Genomic DNA, 20,385 nt, shown 5'->3' with positions numbered 1-20,385 from the left:
CATTGACTTCAGTAGGGCATGTAGGTGCTCAGCAATTCTGAAACTCAGGCCACTGTAGTTTAGATGCCGAGATGGATTTAGGTACCTAACTTTAGTCACTTACATTTGAAAGTGTTGTCCATATCTTCCTTCACTGCAACTAGCTTTAAGATTCTGGATATGCTCTCTCTTTCCCTCCTATTAGCTGTGAACTTCCTTTACCTTCGTGACATTGATACAATCGGGCAACATAAAAACGGGGAAGAAGTTCTGATAACAGCTTTATAGTTTTCTTCTGAGTGATGCCAGGCCCAAGAAGGTGAGAATATACCCTTACCTGTCATCTCTGATTCTATAGAAAATGCCATAGCCATGATGTATCATGGGGACTGCAGCTCCACCAATTTTAGTGTAGCCAACCAGGCTAGTGGAAAGCACAAAATTTCCACCTCCCCCGCTGTGAAATAAAAAAAGCAAATTGTTTGATTTAAATTAGTATTAAAAAGTGGAGCTAAGAAATACAAAATTATTGGGATCAAGAGATTGGCAAGCTCAAGGCAAATGTGATAAACCCATCAACACCCAGAGGTTTGACTTGCATATAGGACCAGACTAATAATTACCTTCTAGTGAATGCAGGGTCTGTGAAGAGTTCTGGCACAGGGAGTCCTTCCTCTTTTGCTATGAGTAGGAGACCCAGAAGATGACGGTCAAATCCTGTCAAACAAACAAGAAACCTCATCACTGAGAGAAATATCTAGTTCTTCCTGGTCTGGACAATGGGAAGTTCAAATGCTGGACCCAGAACAGATCATGGGAGAGCCCTAAAAAGAAAGAGGGATCCAGACTGAAGCACCCTGAAGCCATCTCCGAAATGTGGTGTCCAAAGAGGCCTTTGCATTCAGCCTACAATGGAGATAAAAATACAAAGAGTTTACCTCATTACTAGCCCCCTCCAACTCCAGTGAGAAACATCTCCCCTTTCACGCTAGGAAGCAACCAGCACCATCTGGGAATGGGCCCAAATGATCGAGGGCACAGACCCCTGAGCTAACCAGTAGGAAATGCTGAGGAGAGGGGTGTTGCCCAAGCCCTGTCCCTTAAAGTGAGTTAGGTGCCTAGCCTCAGGCCAGCACCATCAGCTCCTCCTCTTCTATATTTTGTGTGGGGCTTGAGATGATAGGCATGCTCTAAGGTGGCCTCTGAGCACGCCAACTAGATCAGGCCATGAGCTAGGCCGGGGGCACAGCTAGTTTGAGCATTCTGCTGGGGCTTAGGTGCTGAGCAGGCTGATGGCGTCAAGATTTAGGCAGTGTGTGCATGCTCAGCAGTGGATTTTTAGGCACCCAGAAGAGTTTACTGCAGAACTTAGGCACTTACAGGGTTAGGCAGCAGCTGAGCTGGGTTTTGAGGATCTAAATCTTGGACTTAGGCACCTACGTGGCAATTAGATGCTTAAGTCCCTTTGTGAATCTAGCCCCAGGGGACTGAAATTACTTAAACGTCCATGGTTAGGACCCTCGCTCCCACTCTCTTCCCCTCTCCCCCCCACACCATTCCCCCCATGCACCCTCCCCCCTGCAGGAAGAAGAGAGGCAACACATAAGCTAGAAGGAAATGCCAAGGGGTATAAAAAGGCAGGGGCTCCCAGCAGAAATTTATAATATTTCTGTTTCCCTGGGTGGTCTTAGATTATTCAGACTGACCTAGTAAGGAGCCGGAGAAATCATATTAACACAAAGTAAATCTCCTTTTTCAGGCACAAGAGAAAATTAGTTGTTAAAAAGAAAATACCTTTGCCATTCTCGCACTCTTTCATCATCTTGTTGTGCTTTGCAAATGCCTTTAGCATCTGTTGCTGCCGTTTATGAGACTGTGTTAAATAAGAAAAACAAAACCAATCCAGTTGAATATTACAAGAGACACAGATAAGCAAGTTCCTTCCTTTCACAAGCTTTAGAGTTTAAGAAGAGACGAAAATTTAGGAGCATGGAAAAGCTACATTTGTGCCTTATGTCTCTCTCATTTTTTCAAATTCCTGTGATTTATTTTTTTTCCTGAACCCTGTTTTTTGCACAGGAGCTCTTGATAATTTGTTTCCTAGGTCTTAGCCAATTACTTTCTGTGCAGAACAGTTTTCTAAACCTTAAGCCCTTTCTCTTTTTCCCCCGCACTAATGACAGAAACTGAAGGAACTGAAAATGGTCACTTTAAACTAAAGAGATTGAATACAATGGCTTTCCTACACTAACACCAACTTAGAAATACATCAGACAGTAGCGCACATGACTGCATTTCACAGACACGGAACTGCATGTGGAAATCACAAAAATGAAAAGAGAAAGTCATACGGAAATAGCGAAGCATCTCACTTCATTGCTCTTAAATTAAACACACGTAGCAACTAGATGCACAAGGAGGGCTTAAGCACCAAAGTGTCAGTTAGGCAGCTAAGTCCAATATATGGCTACCACTGGCATTCACAAAACCACAGCTGAAGCCTAATCCTATAAGCACCTAAGTTTCCATCAGTAAAGTCCTTAGACGGAGGGACAGCCTGGCCAAACCTGAGCAGTGCTGTGACCCCATGTGCCAGGTTGCAGTGCCCATAGAGAGGTGCCAGGCCCAACCCCGTGGGATAGGAGCCAAGTTGCCACTGTCGGAGAAAATTCTCTGCTTCCACACCACTATGGGGGAGTGCTTGGACTCCAAACCCCTCACAACCACCACTCGCAGTGGTAATTTTTTTGGAAGGGTGGGGAGGTCTCAGTTTCAGATTTTGCCTCGGGCCCCCAAAACCTCTGTATGGCCCTGACTATGCATTCCCTTGCTTATATTGCCTGGGCTCAGAGACCATCTTATAGCACAACTACTGTAGCTGTCCTCGCACAAAATGACAATGATGGTGCCCCCCATAGTTAGAGTACTCATCCAGCATATAGGAAACCGCTGTTAAAGCTGTTCCACTATTATTGGGCCTGAGAGACAGAGAATGATTCTACAGCCTGGTGGTTTCACGTTCCAGTCCCTGCTCCACTGAATATTTAGGTCTTTCATACCTAATACCAAATGAAATAGCTTCAACAGGAGAGAGCCATAGCCCAGTGCTAAAAGCACTCACCTAGGAGATGGGAAAACTGGGTTCAAGTCAGGCACAGCAGGGATCCAAACCCACGATCCAAATCCACATCCTGGTGAATGCTTTAACCACTGGGCATGGGGGAAGAGGGGCACCACCTCTGTTCTTCAGAAAGGGCTGACCTAACCTATGTGCCTAACTCCAGGAGAGAGTTCATGTCTGTGAATCCCAAGCACAGACTGACACCCAACTCTCTTTGAGGATTGATGTATAGGCCCCAGCCCTCCTCAGCATTTCCTACTGACTTGCTTATGTAGTGCTCAGCTCAGCATGCTAGCATCTGTGAATCATGTTTTTAGGCACCTAGCTCTCCCCATACACTGTAGAGGGAGCCTGGGCACCTAATTTGGAGTTTGGAGCATTGCAGTGCTTTAGTCCCCCTTGTGAATCTAGCCCAGAGGTGCTGCTGTCCAGGTCAGTGAAACACTGAAAAGAGCTGTCATAAAGCTGAGTGCAACAGATTAAAAGGGAAGCAGATTGAGCTTTTAAATGGATGAACACTAGGGAAGCTCTTAGCTTTATTATGTTATTAAACATTCTCAGATAGACTGGCTCACTGCTAGATCCCAACTCGATCTGCCTGGGCAAAGCTCTATTAACTTCAATGGAGGATCAGATTGCAGGATCCAGGCCTAAGCTGTTGTAGTTAACGATGAGTAAATACAGAAATATAATAAAATACAGGGGGCAAAAGACAACAGCATTAGTAGAAGGAATGTACTGAAAGAAGAACAGAGAGGAATAGGAACAAATAGCTAGAGATTTTAAAAAGTATACTATCAAATTATATCAGAGGACAGAAAAATAAGAGAACAATGGCCTATTAACATGATAGCAAAGCAAGGATAACTTGGCTATTGAAAAATAATGACTTATTTGCATCAGTAGAATATTGGCAATGCATCCATAAGAATGGCCATACTGGGTCAGACCAATGGTCCATCTAGCCCAGTATCCTGTCTTCCGACAGTGGCCAATGCCAGGTGCTTCAGACGGAATAAAAAGAACATGCAATCAAGTGATCCATCCTCTGTGGTCCACTTCCAGCTCCTTGCAAACAGAGGCTAGGAACATTCAGAGCATTGGGTTGCATCTCTGCCCAACCTGGCTAATAGCCATTGATGGACCTATCCTCCAGGAACTTATCTAGTTTCACAGGTTGACTGTGCATTGTGTGAAGAAGTACTTCCTTTTGCTTATTTTAAATCTGCTGACTGATGTACTTGTGAGTATTAATGAGGAAAGACTGGAAAAAACAGAGTTTATTTAAACAATGGAAACAGCTATTTAGCCGTCATGTAAAATAAGGGGGCTACTTTTATGGATGATATGAAATTAGGGGTAAGTCAAGGAGCTGGAACTGTTCAGTTATTTTTAAAAAGTCTTTTCATACAGGACAGGTGCCATGTGACTGGAAAACAGTTCATGTATAGCTCAAATGTAAGAGAGGGTTCTAGGAAAGAGACTGAAAATGACAAGAGCCGTACATTTAACAACTATATAAAGAAAAGCTAGAATTACACTTCAAAAATGCATTTGGAAAAGTACAGTTCAGAAGACAGCACAGATTTGTGAGAGGGGAATAATTTCAGAACAATCTAATTACTTTTCTAACAACTTTTGGTTTAGACAGATGAGAAAAATTAGGGTCAGTATACCAGGACTTTCTGAAAGCTTTTGACAATGCGATGGGGTGAGCAATTGCAAAAACACTGTAAATGCTGTTTGACTGTAGTGATAAGTACCCCAACTTCTCTGGTCTTTACTTGATCTCCCCAGTGCAGAACTGCCCATTTGTAAGAACTTTTCGCCCCGCATGCATTCTCTGAAGCTGGCCCTTTAAATTTGGCAAAGGCAAACAGCTGTAGCCCTGACAGGGTTAGTTTGCAAATGGCTGCTGCAGCTTTCTGTTATTCAGTTGCTAAGTACATGTTATTTTTTATCCCCGTTTTTTCTTTCCTATTGCACTCTCTCATGGGTTGGATAATAAGTGAAAGGGTAGAGTTAAGCCAGCCAGTCTCTCTCAGGGTCAGGAAGGAATTTTTCATTGATCATGCTCTCTCCTTCCTTTAGCTAGCTATAGGTTTATTTGCCAATTAGTGTTGTTGCCCACCATCATGGTTTTAAAAGTATAAGAGTTTTGTGATTATGTTTAACCATAGATTTTAGAGAGAGATAAGTCCTACTAGTTAGTCTATTCTCCTGGCAATGTAAGCACAAATATAGGTCAGAGATGGCATGGTTGTCAGCAAATTGCTCCAAACACTAAGCCCAAGATCTGTCTCTGCTCTGACACTACATTCCATTTATTTATTTATGAAGCCCCTTTGACCAAAAATGGTGGATAATGGTAACAGAAGGACACAAGCTGAAACGGTCAATAACTGATGGGTTCTTAGCAACAACAAACTATTAACCTTACAAGAAGAATGAGGGGGGATTTGATAGCTGCTTTCAACTACCTGAAAGGGGATTCCAAAGAGGATGGATTGAGACTGTTCTCAGTGGTAGCAGATGAAAGAACAAGGAGTAATGGTCTCAAGTTGCAGTGGGGGAGGTTTAGGTTGGATATTAGGAAAAACTTTCTCACTAGGAGCATGGTAAAGCACTGGAATGGGTTACCTACGGAGGTGGTGGAATCTCCTTCCTTAGAGGTTTTTAAGGTCAGGCTTGACAAAGCCCTGGCTGGGATGATTTAGTTGTGGATTGGTCCTGCTTTGAGCAGGAGGTTGGACTGATGACCTCCTGAGGTTCCTTCCAACCCTGATATTCTATGATTCTATGATTCTAAGGAAAGAAAATGAAGTGATGAGATAGTAAGGCTCTGTTTTTGCAAAGCTCTTAAGCACATGCTTAACTTTTAAGCACCTATTCAAGTGCATCCTATTCAGCAAAGCAGATAAGCATGTGCTTGAAGTTCATCAGAAGCAACAGCATTCAGAAATGGAAGAGAGAGCAGTTGGGATGAAATTTAAAATGATGAAGGGAATCAGAAAAATGGAGAGGAAGAGAGATCCCAAGGGATCAGTGCTAGAAACAGCAAAGTTCAATATTAATTGGCTGTATGAGTCTGACTGTAAGAAGATAAATAAAGATAGCAAACGGAAAAGCAGGGAGGAAGATAAGAAAACAAGGGGAAGTCAGATCTGAGTGATGGTATTAAACGTCAGAGTTTTAAAGCAGCAGCACAAATGAATAAGAAGCCAATGAAGCGAAGAGGAGAGAAGAAATAAGGACAGTAAAGCAAAGCATCAAACAGATGTGGTTTGATGGCACAGTGCTGTGTAAGCCCAGTATCCAAGATGAAGAACATGAAGAGAAGCTTTGGATTTTCTCTAAGAAGATATGTAAACATATCTTGCAAGATCCTTTCCCTTTCCTTTCATCTCCTCAGGCTCCCAGACAGGTGCAGAGGGAGAAGCAGAGGAAGAAACTTTCAGCAGCAGCCAGTACCCGGGGAGAGAGAGAAGCAGGTTCTGCTTGTAAGCTAAACCTTTTGAAACTTGGAGAGGGGAGGGGAGGTGGGGGAAACAGAAGAGAGGTCAGCTCCCCAGCTCAAGTATTTAGGAGATGAAAGACTCAGACTTTGGAATCAGTCTTACTGTCAGCAACTTCCCCATGCAGATTTCACACACACAGATGAGCACGTGCACCTCCCAGACTCCATGCCTCATAGCGATCAGTCTGCCATTGGCACAGCACTGGCCACTCTTAATTGGGAGGGGTGAGGTGCATGTGTGGGGAGTGTACGACATAAAGCAGAGTTAAAAACAAAAATAAAGTTAAAATAAAAAAAGAGAGTGGGGTCATATACTGCACTTCACCTAAGATAGCAAAATTCTGAGAGCCAGCCCTGGTGGTGACATACCCACTTGAATTAACTAGCTGAAGATGACTTCTTCTCCAGTTACTGACACAATTAATGGCATATTCTCTTATCTAAAGTAGATCAGATGGCAGGTCTTTTAAATACATTACAACTAAAGCAGATTTTCAATACTTACACTGCAAGATGGATCCAGCATGGATTTGCACCACTCCACTGCTTCCACCGTACATGGTCTCATAGTCTCAGTGCGTCCGTGGTAGAAACGTCTGGTCATAGCAGTTTCATAACAGCAGCCTGGGCTAAGAAGGAAAATTAGGACAAAGTGTCTCACTACAAAGATAAATCTTTTCTCGTCACTAAAGGAAAAATGTCATATAAAAGATATTCTATCCCATTACACTCAATTACAAGCAAGAGTAAGCCACTCATTTTCTTTTAAGTCTCTGAAATGCAATACAGATTACTCAACGATAAGAAAGTTTTCAAGAGGCAAGTTAGGACTAAGAAAATTCAGATGCCATTATAAAGTCATAAAAAAATCTGGACTGTTTCATGAGCTGCTTTTTGCAAATGCTAAGGCTTCCATACCCCCTTATGTAGGTGAGTGGAAAGTAAGCAAGCTTCAATTTCCTATGTATTCTTCCATCAAGGATAAAGGACAGAAGGCATCTGCACACAAGACCCTCAGATTTGGGGAATCCACTAGTAACAGGGGACATCTACAAACAAGTTTAAGAAGGGTCCTTACCCAGATTGTCTTTGTTGGGCAATTAATATAACCCAGTGTTCAATGACCTTTGCCAGGAATGTGGCCTTTTTGCAGATGACACCCTCAGGCAACTATTTGCCAGCTCTGTGATGACTCATATTTAAACTATTTTAAATACTAACAGATGGTAGTAAAGGCACATGTAAATGAGGGACATAATCACCAACAAAGAGAGAGTCTCCAATAACTTTTGGCTGGGAGTATAAAATAAAACCAGCCTCAGCCACCTGCCCAGTGTGCAAGGACAGAAACTTGGTTGTACACTATCTTTTTGTTATGTTGTTATAACTTTTACAGGTAGACTTTGTTGGTGATGGGGACAGGATGACAATAGTGAGTCTGCTAAGGCTTTTTACAGGGTTGGGATTTTGGAAGAGAGAGATTTATCACCACAGAATAATGTTTAATTATAGACTACAGATGAGACTTTCATCTGTACCTGGGCCAAATCCCCTTATATAGGAATGAGCAATTAGTGAGGTATGCAGGATATTAGAGAGACAAGGTGGGTGAGGTAATATCTTTTACTGGACTAACTTCTCTGTTGGTGAGAGAGACAAGCTTCTGAGCTTACACAGACCTGAAGAAGAGTTATGTGAGTTAAAAAACTATGTGGGTTAAAAAACTTGTCTCTCTCACCAGTAGAAGTTGGTCCAATAAAAGATATTACTTCACCCACACTGTCTCTCAGTTAGTGAGGTAATATAGATCCTTGTGGGCCAAGTGCTTGCCTTATAATTTAACCAGTACTGCCCATGTGTATATTTTATGGAATGTTAATAAAGTTCTGGCTGGCTGCCCTTTATCTTATAGTACCTGTAGTATAGCACCTACCACACTGTGACATAAAAGACTTGCTCCTGCACCTTTTGAAGTCAATGGCAGAAGTCCTGCTGACTTCAGTGGCAGAGGATCAGGTCCTGTATAACTAAATAAAACATTATGACATATTTCTTTATTCTTCTATGACTGCAGGAAAATATACAATGGAATGCAAAGCCCTTTGTATTTGCCCAGATTTGTCAGTTTGTTCAACTATACATTTAATTGCTAGCCTGAATAATAAACTTTTCTTACTGTCCATGAAGTTTATAATAGGCCAGCTGGAGGCCAAGCTGAACAAACGTATCAGGATGAAGTCCCTTCTTCTTGGTCAGTGCTTTCCCAAAGGATGTAAATGCATAACTCACTAGCTGCAAGTCAGATACCTGACAAATAAAGAATTTGTTACCATAGGAGAATTCAGCAACTGCTCTAATCACAACCTGCTTCAGTTCAAATATAATGAACTGTGCATTCACCTCACAAAACAATGGATCAGGTTTATCCCGGTGTAACTCCCCTGGCTTCAGTGGAGCTACCTCAGGATTGAATCTGTCCCAATGGTCTTTGTTCTCTGGCCTGGAGCGAGGCCAGCTACTAATGTTTAGATAAAATGAAAGCCTCAGTGATCACTAAGAAAGAGATAGAGAAACTTCACCTGCTGAGAATACCGTTCTTTAGCACGTTCAATGTCATTTAGCACATTCTGGTTCAACGTGAAAACAAGTTCCTCTGGCCAGGGGATGTCCCGCACTTTATCTGATCCCTGTTTTGTTTTTTAAATAAAAGAGGAATCAATATCCGTAAGAGAGGAAATGCTAATTGATAAGGATGGAAACTTAATGGATACATACCTTCCACCTTCCCTCACTTTCAATAATCTTCTGATCAATATAAGAGCACAGGACTACCAAAGCCATGGCATCACAAGGAGAATGCTAGAACACACGAGACAATATACCATGATGGTTGCATAGCTAAAAGTTGATCAAGCCTCCTTATTTCCACCCCCATTCCTTCTTAATTATGCTGAAGGTTTTCCTGTGATGTGTAGAATTCTTTAGGAGATTACACTTCTAGCCTTTCTACCTGTACAGATAGAGCCCTATACAGTATTTATCTACTCTCTTGTTAACTCTGCAGCCAGGTAGACAGGCAAAATATAGCACCAGGATGAGGCACAGATCTGGGCAGAAACAATGTCTTCCTATGAGAGAGCTTAGCATGTTTTGGGCACTACTGTGATACAAGCAAATAATAAAGCTACTAACTTACAATTTTTTTTTTGCATGATATTCCCCTTCTCTTTGAACTCCCTATTGATCAAATTCAAGAAACTCCCTCATTAAAATATTTCTGAAAGTAAAATTTAGACTTCTAAATCTTTTTAGTCAACACATGCACTGCATAATCTCCCCTTTAGAAATGTACAGCACCTGTCCTGGGATGTTTGCCAGATAAGGAACCCTATACGTGAAAATGCACTAAAAGAAAAACAAGTTTAAACCAGTAAAAAAAAATATTCCATTGTGGAAGGGGAAAAACTGACAAAGGAGCCCACTGTAAATATGCTAGGAAAAAGGGAATCGTATTTTACTTACATCACAGTTTGAACCAAATGTCCCATTGGAAAATAGTATGCAGTTGTAGGATTTGTCTCCCCAGCGTATGGTTGGATCTCCTGTTAGAGCCAACTTGGTGATCTAAATCAAGAATTAATATCATGGGGTTTAGAAATATCTGAATGTGCGCCAGAGTCCTGTCACATTACACTGGAAGTATTTGGATACTTTTTTAATGAGTACCAACCTCCGCACTCGAAAGCAGCTATGACTTACTGCACTGGACAAGACAAAGTCCCTGCCCTAATTAGATGACCCATGACTAAGAAGGCTCTCTGCATGACAGCAGACATGCCAAAAATGGAACAAATATATCCATCTGAAGAAAAACCATCTGTACAAGCCTGGTATTTGGTGTTTAAAAATAAAAGGCCAGATCCTGGTGGTCAGGGCTTCTGTGGCTTATGAAATTCAGGGGGCTGCAGAGGGGTGAGGGTAAATTTACACCACATTTACACCTCCAAGATTCTAGATGTGGCAGGCATTGGTCCAGTCCTGGCCATCAACAGGAGACAATGAATCATGGCCATGCCCATTTTCCTATGCTAGAGGGGCCAGGTCACAATGGTGTTAGACCTGTTAGATTGCTAAGGAAATCTTCAGGCAAATGGTTAAGCTGCCTTTCCAGAATATTTTATACAAATAAATCAAATACACAACGAGAGACAAAAGTTGGTTAAAAAGAGGAGTAAAATTATTTTGAAATTTGTAACTACCGGAGTATAATCCTCAGGGGTTCCATGGGGACTGGAATCATCCAGGGAGATCACAAACAAACTGCTCTGAATTTTTTCCAGGAGACATAAGTTCTTTGGATCGAGATTAGTTAAATATTCACGTGTCTAGAAGACAATGAAAAAGTGGTTAAATAATTGAAATGTTGCAAATCCAGTCAATCAACATTTTTCTGAAAGACCACTGAAATTTTCCAACCTCTGCCCATTGGGTTCTTTCCCCACTTGTTAAAGCCGCCAGCCCTGGTCCATCAGGTTCATTATGGCACCTCTTTTGGATGTAAGCAAGTTGCCTTTAAGAAGATTTTTAAAATTAGTAAAACAGAATGAAGACAGAGACTGGATTAAAATTGTTCACTTTAGTAGGCCAGTAGTCTGGTTAATATTTCTTATTCCATATCTAATCATCAGATTAAGTGAACTTTCAAGAAGTGTATCAACTCTGCTCAGGACACATGACCTTTTTAATCCGTGTCTGCACTGGGGATTTGCCCTGATTTCAGCCTCTGGGGACTGCTGCACCAATGCAAACCCATAGTTTAGACAAAGAAAACCACAACTTGCACCAGTGACACTTAATTCAGTTTCAAACATGGGACACCTCTAATGGTGCAAGTCACAATTTCCATATCCATACTAGGAGTTTGCACAGGTACAGTTATATAGGTGACTAGCTACCAATGGCTGAAATAAGGGCAAATCTCCAATCCACACAAGGCCTGAGAATCATAGGAGGGAATCATACTCCATCCCACCGAGCTGAGATTGTATTATGCACCAAATCTTAAACAATGTTTCTCTTCTTAACCTTTGCTTGCACCAGCACTTCAAAAAACTTTATTCAAAGCTTTGTATTCTGACAGTTTTACCTGTAAACGTGACTCTGCACATACTGTACTTGGTGTTCTCGGTCTACCTTGTTACCCCTTTTAAAAAACCTCTCTCTGAATTTTTAAGAATTCATATGCAGTTATTTGGCACTTCCTCCTATTAAACACTAGTACTAATCAGAATTTAAACAACATTCATACAGATGTATTCATATATAGCAAGCGAGGCGAACCAGATACACCACCCTCGAGATCAGGTTACCTGTAAAGCAGAACTGCAATAAGCGTAGGTAACAGCAGGTTATTGTTCATCATGAATTAATTTGTGTCTGGCATTTCTTGTTAGAAACTTGTTTGATTTCTATTTGTTCCTTTCTTTGGTGTTTGCCTGATCCACCACAACTCCCAGTAAGTTGTTCCAATAGCTAATTACCCTCACTACTAAAAACTTGTGCCTTATTTCAAGTCTGACTTTGTCTAGCTTTAGCTTGCAGCCATTTGTCTCTAGACTGAAGAGGCCATTATCAATTGTTTGTTCTACATGTAGGTACTTATAGTCTGTGATCAAGTCCCCCTTCAACCTTCTCTTTGTTAAACTAAATAGATTGAGCTCTTGGAATCTACCCATGTAAGGCACGTTTTCCAATCTTTTAATCATTCTTGTGTCTCTTTACTGAACTCTCTCCAATTTATCATCGACATCCTTTTTGAACTGTGGACTCCAGAACTGGACACAGTATTCCAGCAGCAGTCGGACCAATGCCAAATACAGAGGTAATATAATCTCCCTATTCAGCATTTCCGTTTGTACATCCAAGGATCATATTAACCCTTTTGGCAACAGCATCACACTGGCAGCTCATATTCAACTGATTATCCACTGTGACCCCCAAGTTTTTTCATAGTCACAGAGTCCCTCATCCTGTAAATATGGTCTCTATACTTTGTTCCTAGAAACAGAATTTTAAATTTGGCCAGTAATGACTTGGATAAGGACCAGGAATGGCTTGGATTGACTTGAGAGGAGTTACTCTAGATCTACACCAGCAGAATTTGGCCCGTAGGGTAAACCAGCATGTGCACAGTCTAATAATATTACCAGTCTGGAAAGTTAGCATCTTCACCTATTTTTCAGATTACTCAAAACACTTCTGGGAAGTGTGTAATGATTATATTAGTGGTAATCATTAATAATTATTGAGGAAATTCAGAAATTTCATGTGCTAAGAGGAAGTATACATATGGCAGCTCCTTGGAGAGAGAGCATCTGTTGTGACAATGAACACCTAGCAGTGTGCTCTAACACCGAGGTCTACAATATAGAGGGCCATATTCTCTCTGTCTCTCTCCACCCCTCTTCCCACTCCTTTGCACTCCCTTAGTGGCACAAAAGTCCAAAAAGCAGGTCAGACTTTCCAGGCCCTGGTGTAGGGGTGAGATATGTGGCTGGAGTGCCACTGTGTTCCAGTAATCCCCAGCTGGTAGAAAAAGCCCTTAAACGTGTTACCAGACAACACATGTTATGGCTCAATCCTGCCTCTATGGAGCTCAGCAGCAGGAAATATGGCCAATATATCACTGCCAAAATGTGACTTCACATGCACAAGTTTGATTATGTTTAAAATGTGGTCAAGAGGGAGCAAAGGGAAAGTGTGGTGGTGGGTTTTGTTTGGTTGGCTTTTAATGATTATGATGAATATCTCATTGCTACATGGATTGGTTCTCAAAAAAAGATGTATTAGATAATCCTGATACAGTGTCATGCCATGAACCCCAACACGTAATTGATATTTGCTACCCAAACACCTTCATGGTACACTTTTAGCATCCTACATTTGCTTGTTGTTCCAGGCACCTTGCCATATTTTGCAGTGCTAAGTGCAGGTTCATGTTTCATGCCTATTACAAGCTTTCCTTCACTTTAAATGTATAAGCTGTTCAGCTTAAGTTACTTAGTCACACAGACTATTAAAATACTATAATGGAGGGAAAATTCCAGTCCCTCCAAACTTCAACAGAAAATGTTTAAAGGGATTTGCTCGGCCTGAAAAAATCACATTTTTATCTGAAAAACAGGCACCTACTATAGTTTACAAGTTACACAATGGGAGACCAGCATCTTGCCATGTTAAGCATTCCAATTTTGTACAGTCTGGACTTTCAGGGAGTACTGTTCTTTTGCAAACAAGGCCCAATGTATTTCACTGTGCAGCTCAATTAATATGAAGTAATTTAAAAACCTGAAAATCTCTGGAGGGCTCAGTATATGACCTTCATGTACAGCATCAAAAGCAAACACTCGACCGCGACACAGGACTATTAAGTGGGATGGGCATTCACCTTCACTCTCTGAAAGGAAGATAAAACAAACATGAGAACACAACACTTTTTGGATAAAGTTATAATGTGAATGAGAGAGAGCGGGGGAGATAAATTATAGACACATTTAAGTGACCAGGTACAAAAATGCACGTGTACAAATACAGCACATTATTTTGGCCTTTAACATTTAAGACTTTGTACATTTAAAAACAGCAACCAAGACCAAACTTGTCATCTACTTTCAGAGAGCAATTCTATGGGTTTTTTTCTGCAGTTTGGAAATAAGTCTCAAAGACTGCATTTGCAAGATTAACTGACAGAATCCATAGATGCATGTAACCTTGATTATTATTAACCCCCACCAATGTTTACTGCCATGTTCATAACTTTAACAAATTTGTAAGTGGGGAGGCTATTCTTACATCAGGAAGCAGAAATGCGACATGGAAAATCACCCACATTCTGATGAAAGAAAAGATGACACTGGGTGAAGTTTCAGAAGGTTGGCATAGAAAGTGGCTTCAAAGATAAGCAAAAACACTTGACAACACATTCTACAAATTTTTGTCTATGCAAATCAGGAGTTAATGCACAAATGGATCAGCTAGTACCCGATTTGCATATGCAAATCTGAGCATTTGTGCACTGATACACGAATGTTTAACATTATGGAGAGATGCAGTTGTTGCACTCACCAGTGGAAATCTTGCCCATAATTGCCTATACAATCTTATTAGTTATGCCACACACAAAAATGTATTACCATAAAGTTAAGGTTTAACCAAGTTCAAGAATGTTAAGACCAAAAAGACGTTAGGAATGCAAGGAACACAGAGCTAACATTGCACTTCTCAAAACAGGCCTCTACACAACCTTAACTCTGTCCCATAGCTCTGCCTTGAAAAAATGAGAAATGTATACTATATCCATAGAGCTCCATTTAACAAATGCCCATAAAAATGCCTTAATCTTATTCATATAGTAATTTTGTTGCTTTATGTCTTTCTTCATGATCATATTGTAACGTACACAACAAAATTTATAAGTTCCTGATTTAGATAAATAGCAAAATTAAGGAAATCATTCCCCCTTTAGAATATCTCCACATGTAAATGTCATCTACAGAGAGCATGAAATTACAGCACTTACATGAAAAGAGCAAAAACTAGTGGGGTAACAAATTAGCACATGTATGAAAACTTATAAAAACAAGATGCTGTCGTGAACATCTGAAATATACCACACACCAAGAAGGGAGATAATAGGCTTTCATCTTCACAGGGACACAGCTGAGGTTCTTTGAGTGCTTTAAGAAATGCAACCATAATTCTGCATTCCCTGAGTTTCTATTGTTTGGATTTTCTTCTATGTTTTATTTTTAAACCAATGTTCTTGAAAGGTCATGCACCCTCAAACCATTGTTATGTGCCTGCAACCTTGACTTTTCTTTAAAAATTAAAGAAATTCCCATTCACAAAAGCTCATTACAGTCCTAACAAGGGATCGGGGAGGGAAGGAGAATAGGGAAGGCTTCCCATTTCCTCTTGACTTCCTGAGCTCTGGAGGAGAGGCACCTCACTAATCCATACCTCCTAAGGTCTATGGGGGTGGGGGAGAGGCTCCACCTCTGAGAATCTTAGGAGATATACAGGAGTGTACTGAGGTAAGTGCATCAACATCTTGCTGAGCCTTATGAGATCTGACAGGGAATCCCCAATCTTTACAAGGCTTGTTAGGTGCCACCTCCCGCCCCAGTCTTCCGATGGCTCTTATGCTTGTAGGTGTCACAAAAGCAGTAGGAGTTTAGCAGGATGGATTACAGGACCACTGGGGCAGGTAGACTTCTACAAAAGACAGAAGTGAGAGCTGGATGGGAAGCTGAGAATTGGGAGGAGGGGGAAACATATCAGAACATATGGGGAGTATGTCCCTGAAAAGGGGACTATGGAGACAGGGATAGGGAGAGGAATTACAACTCCATATTGTAATTTTACAATACACGGCACGCATATTTACTACTGGCATATGTAAGTGTGACTAAGCTGCAAACAAATAATTTGAAATAGCCCCTTTCATTCAACAGCAAGAAGGAAGCACTAAATATTGTACCAAAAGGGGCATGAGGGCTAAAGTAAGTTAGTCCATTCCTGATGCTTTAACCCTTTATTTGTATCTGGCCTGATTCCTTTATATTGTCTGTATCCAACCCAATTATAAAGATAAATACCAGTTTAGAAGGTGCAACAGAGGCATCACCTCAGCTGTGAGATGTACAGAGTGCATAGATTAGCTACCCTATAACACCAATGTATAGCTAATCAAAATGCTCTTCAGCTAGAGCAGGTTTTTAAAACAGACAAAAATATAGTGTTTGTTTCATGATTAACATGGCCACACTTTAGTCCTGTAACATAAAATCAGTTGTCTGTTACCCTAGGAAAGTTGCATATGTTTACCAGTTCTAAAATAGTTGCCTAAAGAATCTCTAGTAATTCCTGGAATCTTGCAAGTGCAGAACAGCATTCGGAATTGGTTCATGTCCAGAGGCATATTTCCATGTCTATGCACAACCAATTTTTCCCTGCAGTAAACAGAATATACAAAAGCATAGGTTCCGATTAACTTTTAAGCATGAGGTGAAAAATACATCAACAAATAAAATATGGCAAAATTCATCCCTGAGTACAGTGGAGTTACACCAAGGAAGAACTTGTCCCATATTGTTCATGACTGTAAGCATGCACAGTACACGGATATTTAAAAGCAATTATATTTTTTTAAAATGTCTTACGTTCTTATTATTTCCCAGTATTTCAAGGTATGCCATATAGCTATGCATCCTCTTTCTATTTGAGTTCCTTCTTTTGGTGGCCAGTAGTGTTCAAGATAAGGGCCTGCGCCTCCAAAGTTATAATATATTTGTGTTGGTATGCGAGCATCAAGATAAGCCACATTCAGCCACCATTCTTCCAGCTGAAAAGGAACAGAGATTAGCATCACAATATATTTTAGGCATAGCTCTATAATAATCAGTTGATTGTTCTATTGTACCTATCTAATTTTTTGTTACTTTTTAATACTCTGAAATGGTTCCTGAACTGTGAAAGGCAGACCAGTGATCCACGAACCACTTACTGAGAGTATTGAGACAGCTACATTACATTTCCAGGTGCTACGTTAATTACTTTCTTAATATTAATTTTCTTTATAACCAGTTGTAGCTGTTGACTGCTGCATTTGCCAGAGATTATTTTCTGATGAGATTACAAATTTAGCTGACAAAGCTAAGTGTTAATGTAATAGCCTTCTGTAAGATATCTGATTTGGTATTGCAAAATATTTTGATTAAATACACTAGAATACAATATTAACATGGCACAAATTATATGGATTAAAACCTGGCTAACTGACAGGTCTCAAGAAAACCTGAAGACGAGCTTTGTGTAAGCTTGAAAGCTTGTCTCTCTCACCAACAGACATTGGTCAATAAAAGACATATTATCTAACCCACCTTTTCTATCTAGCTCTCAACATACAATTGTGAATAGGCAATAAGCATTGAGCAAGTGTGTTTCTAGTGGGGTCCCTCAGGGATCAGTTCTTGACTCTGCACCAGTGGTCCCGAAACAATGAGGTGCACCCCCTATGGGGGCACGGAGGAATGTTCAGCGGAGGCACGGCAGGACCTATGCCAGTCCCTACAGGGTGCGGGGGGGGAGAGCCACCCAGCCCTGCTCTGCTCCAGCCCTGGCCCCGACCGCAGTTCTGCTCCTGGCCCCGGCCCAGCCGGGGCCTTGGCCCCTGGCCTGCCCCAGCTGCAGCACCATCCATGGCCATGGCCTGGGCCTCCGGCCCCCGACCGCAGCTTCAGTCCCCGACAGCGGCTCCTGGGGGTCACAGGCAAATTACATTAGCGGCAAGGGGGGCATGACTTAAAAAGTTTGGGGACCACTGCTCTACACTATTTAACTTTTTCATAAATGACCAGGAAGAAAACAGTTTGCAGGGGGTATGGTAAATAATGCAGAGGGCAGGTCACTAATACAGAGCAATCTCGATCGCCTGGTAAGATGGGCATGAGTAAATAATAAGCATTTTAATAAGGCCAAATATAAATTTATACCTCTAGGAACAAAGAATATAAGCTTTAGTTACAGGATGGGGGACTATATCCTGGGAAACATTGACTCTGAAAAAGACTTGTGGGTCACAGTGGATAATTAGCTGAACATGAGCTCCCAGTGTGATATTAAAGGACTAATGCAATGGATGAATAAACAGGAGTAGGAGTAGGGAGAATGTATTACCTCTGTATTTGGCACAGGTACGACAGCTACTAGAATACCGTGTCCAGTTCTAGCGTCCATACTTCAAGAAGGATGCTGATACATTGAAGAGGGCTCCAAGAAGAGCCACGAGATTGATTAAAGGACTGAAAGCATGCCCTATAGTCAAAGATTAAAGGAGCGCAATCTCTTTAGCTCAACAAAGAGAAGGTTAAGGGGTAACAATCTATAAGCAGCTACACGAGGAACAAAAATTTGATAATGGACTTTTCAATCTAGCAGAGAAAGTTTAATCGAGTGGCCGAAAGATGAAGCTAAAGCAGAGGTTCTCAAACTGGGGGATGGGCCCCCCTGGGGGGTGCAGAATGTATTCTGCTGGGGCATGAGCAGCTTTGGGGGGGGGGGGGAGGAATAAACTTACTGCACACATTTTACCCACAGCAATGAATAACTAACAAAGCTGATTCCTATAGACCTCTGAGGTCCTCAGATGGCACTGTGCATTCTGACAGATTTCTGTTAAACTTGCATTGCATTATACAAAGTTGTTGTCATCTGCACATTAATCCGTTTGCTACGGCGTGGTGTGCACACTTAATTGTACGCATGGACCACAACTGCAGTTTTGCTTTTGCTTTTATTACAAATGTATCGTTGGCTCATTCATGCAACAGAAAAAAAATAAGTGAAAAACACAGAAGCTGAAACTGATTCAAGTGAAGCACTGCAGCCGCATATATCGGTATACAGTAGAACCTCAGAGTTACGAACACCAGATTTACAAACGTACTGGTTAACCACACACCTCATTTGGAACCGGAAGTACACAATCAGGCACCAGAGACAAAAAAAAAAAATACTGTACAGTACTGTGTTAAATGTAAAATAAATAAAGGGAAAGTTTAAAAAAAGATTTGACATGGTAAGGAAACTGTTTCTGTGCTTGTTTCATTTAAATTAAAATGGTTAAAAGCAGCATTTTTCTTCTGCATAGTAAAGTTTCAAAGTTGTATTAAGTCAAGTTCAGTTGTAAACTTTTGAAAAAACAACCATAACGTTTTGTTCGGAGTTATGAACATTACAGAGTTACAAACAACCTCCATTCCTGAGGCATTCGTAATTCTGAGGTTCTACTGTATGTACTTGTGTGGCGGGGGGGAGGAGGGTGTAAACTACTACGGATACACCGGGGGGGGGGGGGGGGGGGGGGGGCGGCGTGATCAAATGCATTTGAAAACCACTGAGCTAGACCAATTCAGACTAGAAATACAACACAGATTTTTAGCAGTGGGGGTAACTAACAATTGGGACAATTTACCAAAAGTATGGATGGATTCTCCATCACTGGATTTTTAAATCAAGACTTGATATTTTTGTAAAAGATATGATCTAGTTCAAACAGGATTTAATTCAGGGAAGTTCTATGGCCTGTGTTACACAGGAGGTCAGACTAGGTACCTTCTGGTTTTATAATCTATGAATCATGAATAGGAGAAGAGGTGGGATTATTAGTGATGGGGGAAATGGTCCAAAATATAATTTCTCTGTTCAGTGTTCCACACTATGAAAATTCGTCAGAATACCTGCTCTGAGATAATGTAAGTATAGACATGTTGGGATTGATGACAGTCTCATGAATTCCAAAGAGTGTTTGAAATTTACTAGTAGTTCCTTTTTCTCTTTCTTTTTTGCAAGGCCACCTGACTGTCAGATTGCCATCACATGTATTACTGCTCTTCACAAAAAGAAAGAGACTAGAATGTATGCTCTCTGGGGCACAGACCATGGGTAAATTTTTCAAAAGTTTCTAAATGACTTAGGAGCCTAAATTCCTCTTTCAAACATGACTTAGACAATTCGGGGCCTAAGGGCTCACCTACACAGCAAGTATCAGAGGGGTAGCCGTGTTAGTCTGAATCTGTAAACAGCAACAGAGGGTCCTGTGGCACCTTTAAGACTAACAGAAGTATTGGGAGCATAAGCTTTCGTGGGTAAGAACCTCACTTCTTCAGATGCAAGACGTGAGGTTCTTACCCACGAAAGCTTATGCTCC

At 41.1% G+C, this 20,385-nt stretch overlaps 1 protein-coding gene across 2 annotated transcripts in view; it reads right to left on the bottom strand.

Annotated features, from left to right (window-relative positions):
* Window positions 1-20,385, bottom strand: part of CROT (carnitine O-octanoyltransferase) — a 109,253-nt gene that overhangs the window by 1,214 nt on the left and 87,654 nt on the right. For both annotated transcript variants that reach the window (XM_065586922.1, XM_065586923.1), the window contains exons 4-16: window positions 16,838-17,019; window positions 16,503-16,627; window positions 13,965-14,073; window positions 11,094-11,187; window positions 10,877-11,002; window positions 10,140-10,241; window positions 9,393-9,476; window positions 9,197-9,304; window positions 8,794-8,924; window positions 7,123-7,246; window positions 1,774-1,852; window positions 603-696; window positions 317-436 (exon numbers count right to left, since the gene is read on the bottom strand). In XM_065586922.1, the coding sequence (XP_065442994.1) occupies window positions 317-436; window positions 603-696; window positions 1,774-1,852; window positions 7,123-7,246; window positions 8,794-8,924; window positions 9,197-9,304; window positions 9,393-9,476; window positions 10,140-10,241; window positions 10,877-11,002; window positions 11,094-11,187; window positions 13,965-14,073; window positions 16,503-16,627; window positions 16,838-17,019 (1,478 nt within the window). The remainder of the gene's footprint in view (window positions 1-316; window positions 437-602; window positions 697-1,773; window positions 1,853-7,122; window positions 7,247-8,793; window positions 8,925-9,196; window positions 9,305-9,392; window positions 9,477-10,139; window positions 10,242-10,876; window positions 11,003-11,093; window positions 11,188-13,964; window positions 14,074-16,502; window positions 16,628-16,837; window positions 17,020-20,385) is intronic.

Source organism: Chrysemys picta, chromosome 2 (assembly GCF_011386835.1).
Source record: "Chrysemys picta bellii isolate R12L10 chromosome 2, ASM1138683v2, whole genome shotgun sequence".
In the NCBI taxonomy this organism is placed as follows: Eukaryota; Metazoa; Chordata; order Testudines; family Emydidae; genus Chrysemys; species Chrysemys picta.
This window is presented reverse-complemented; position numbering and strand designations above follow the sequence as displayed.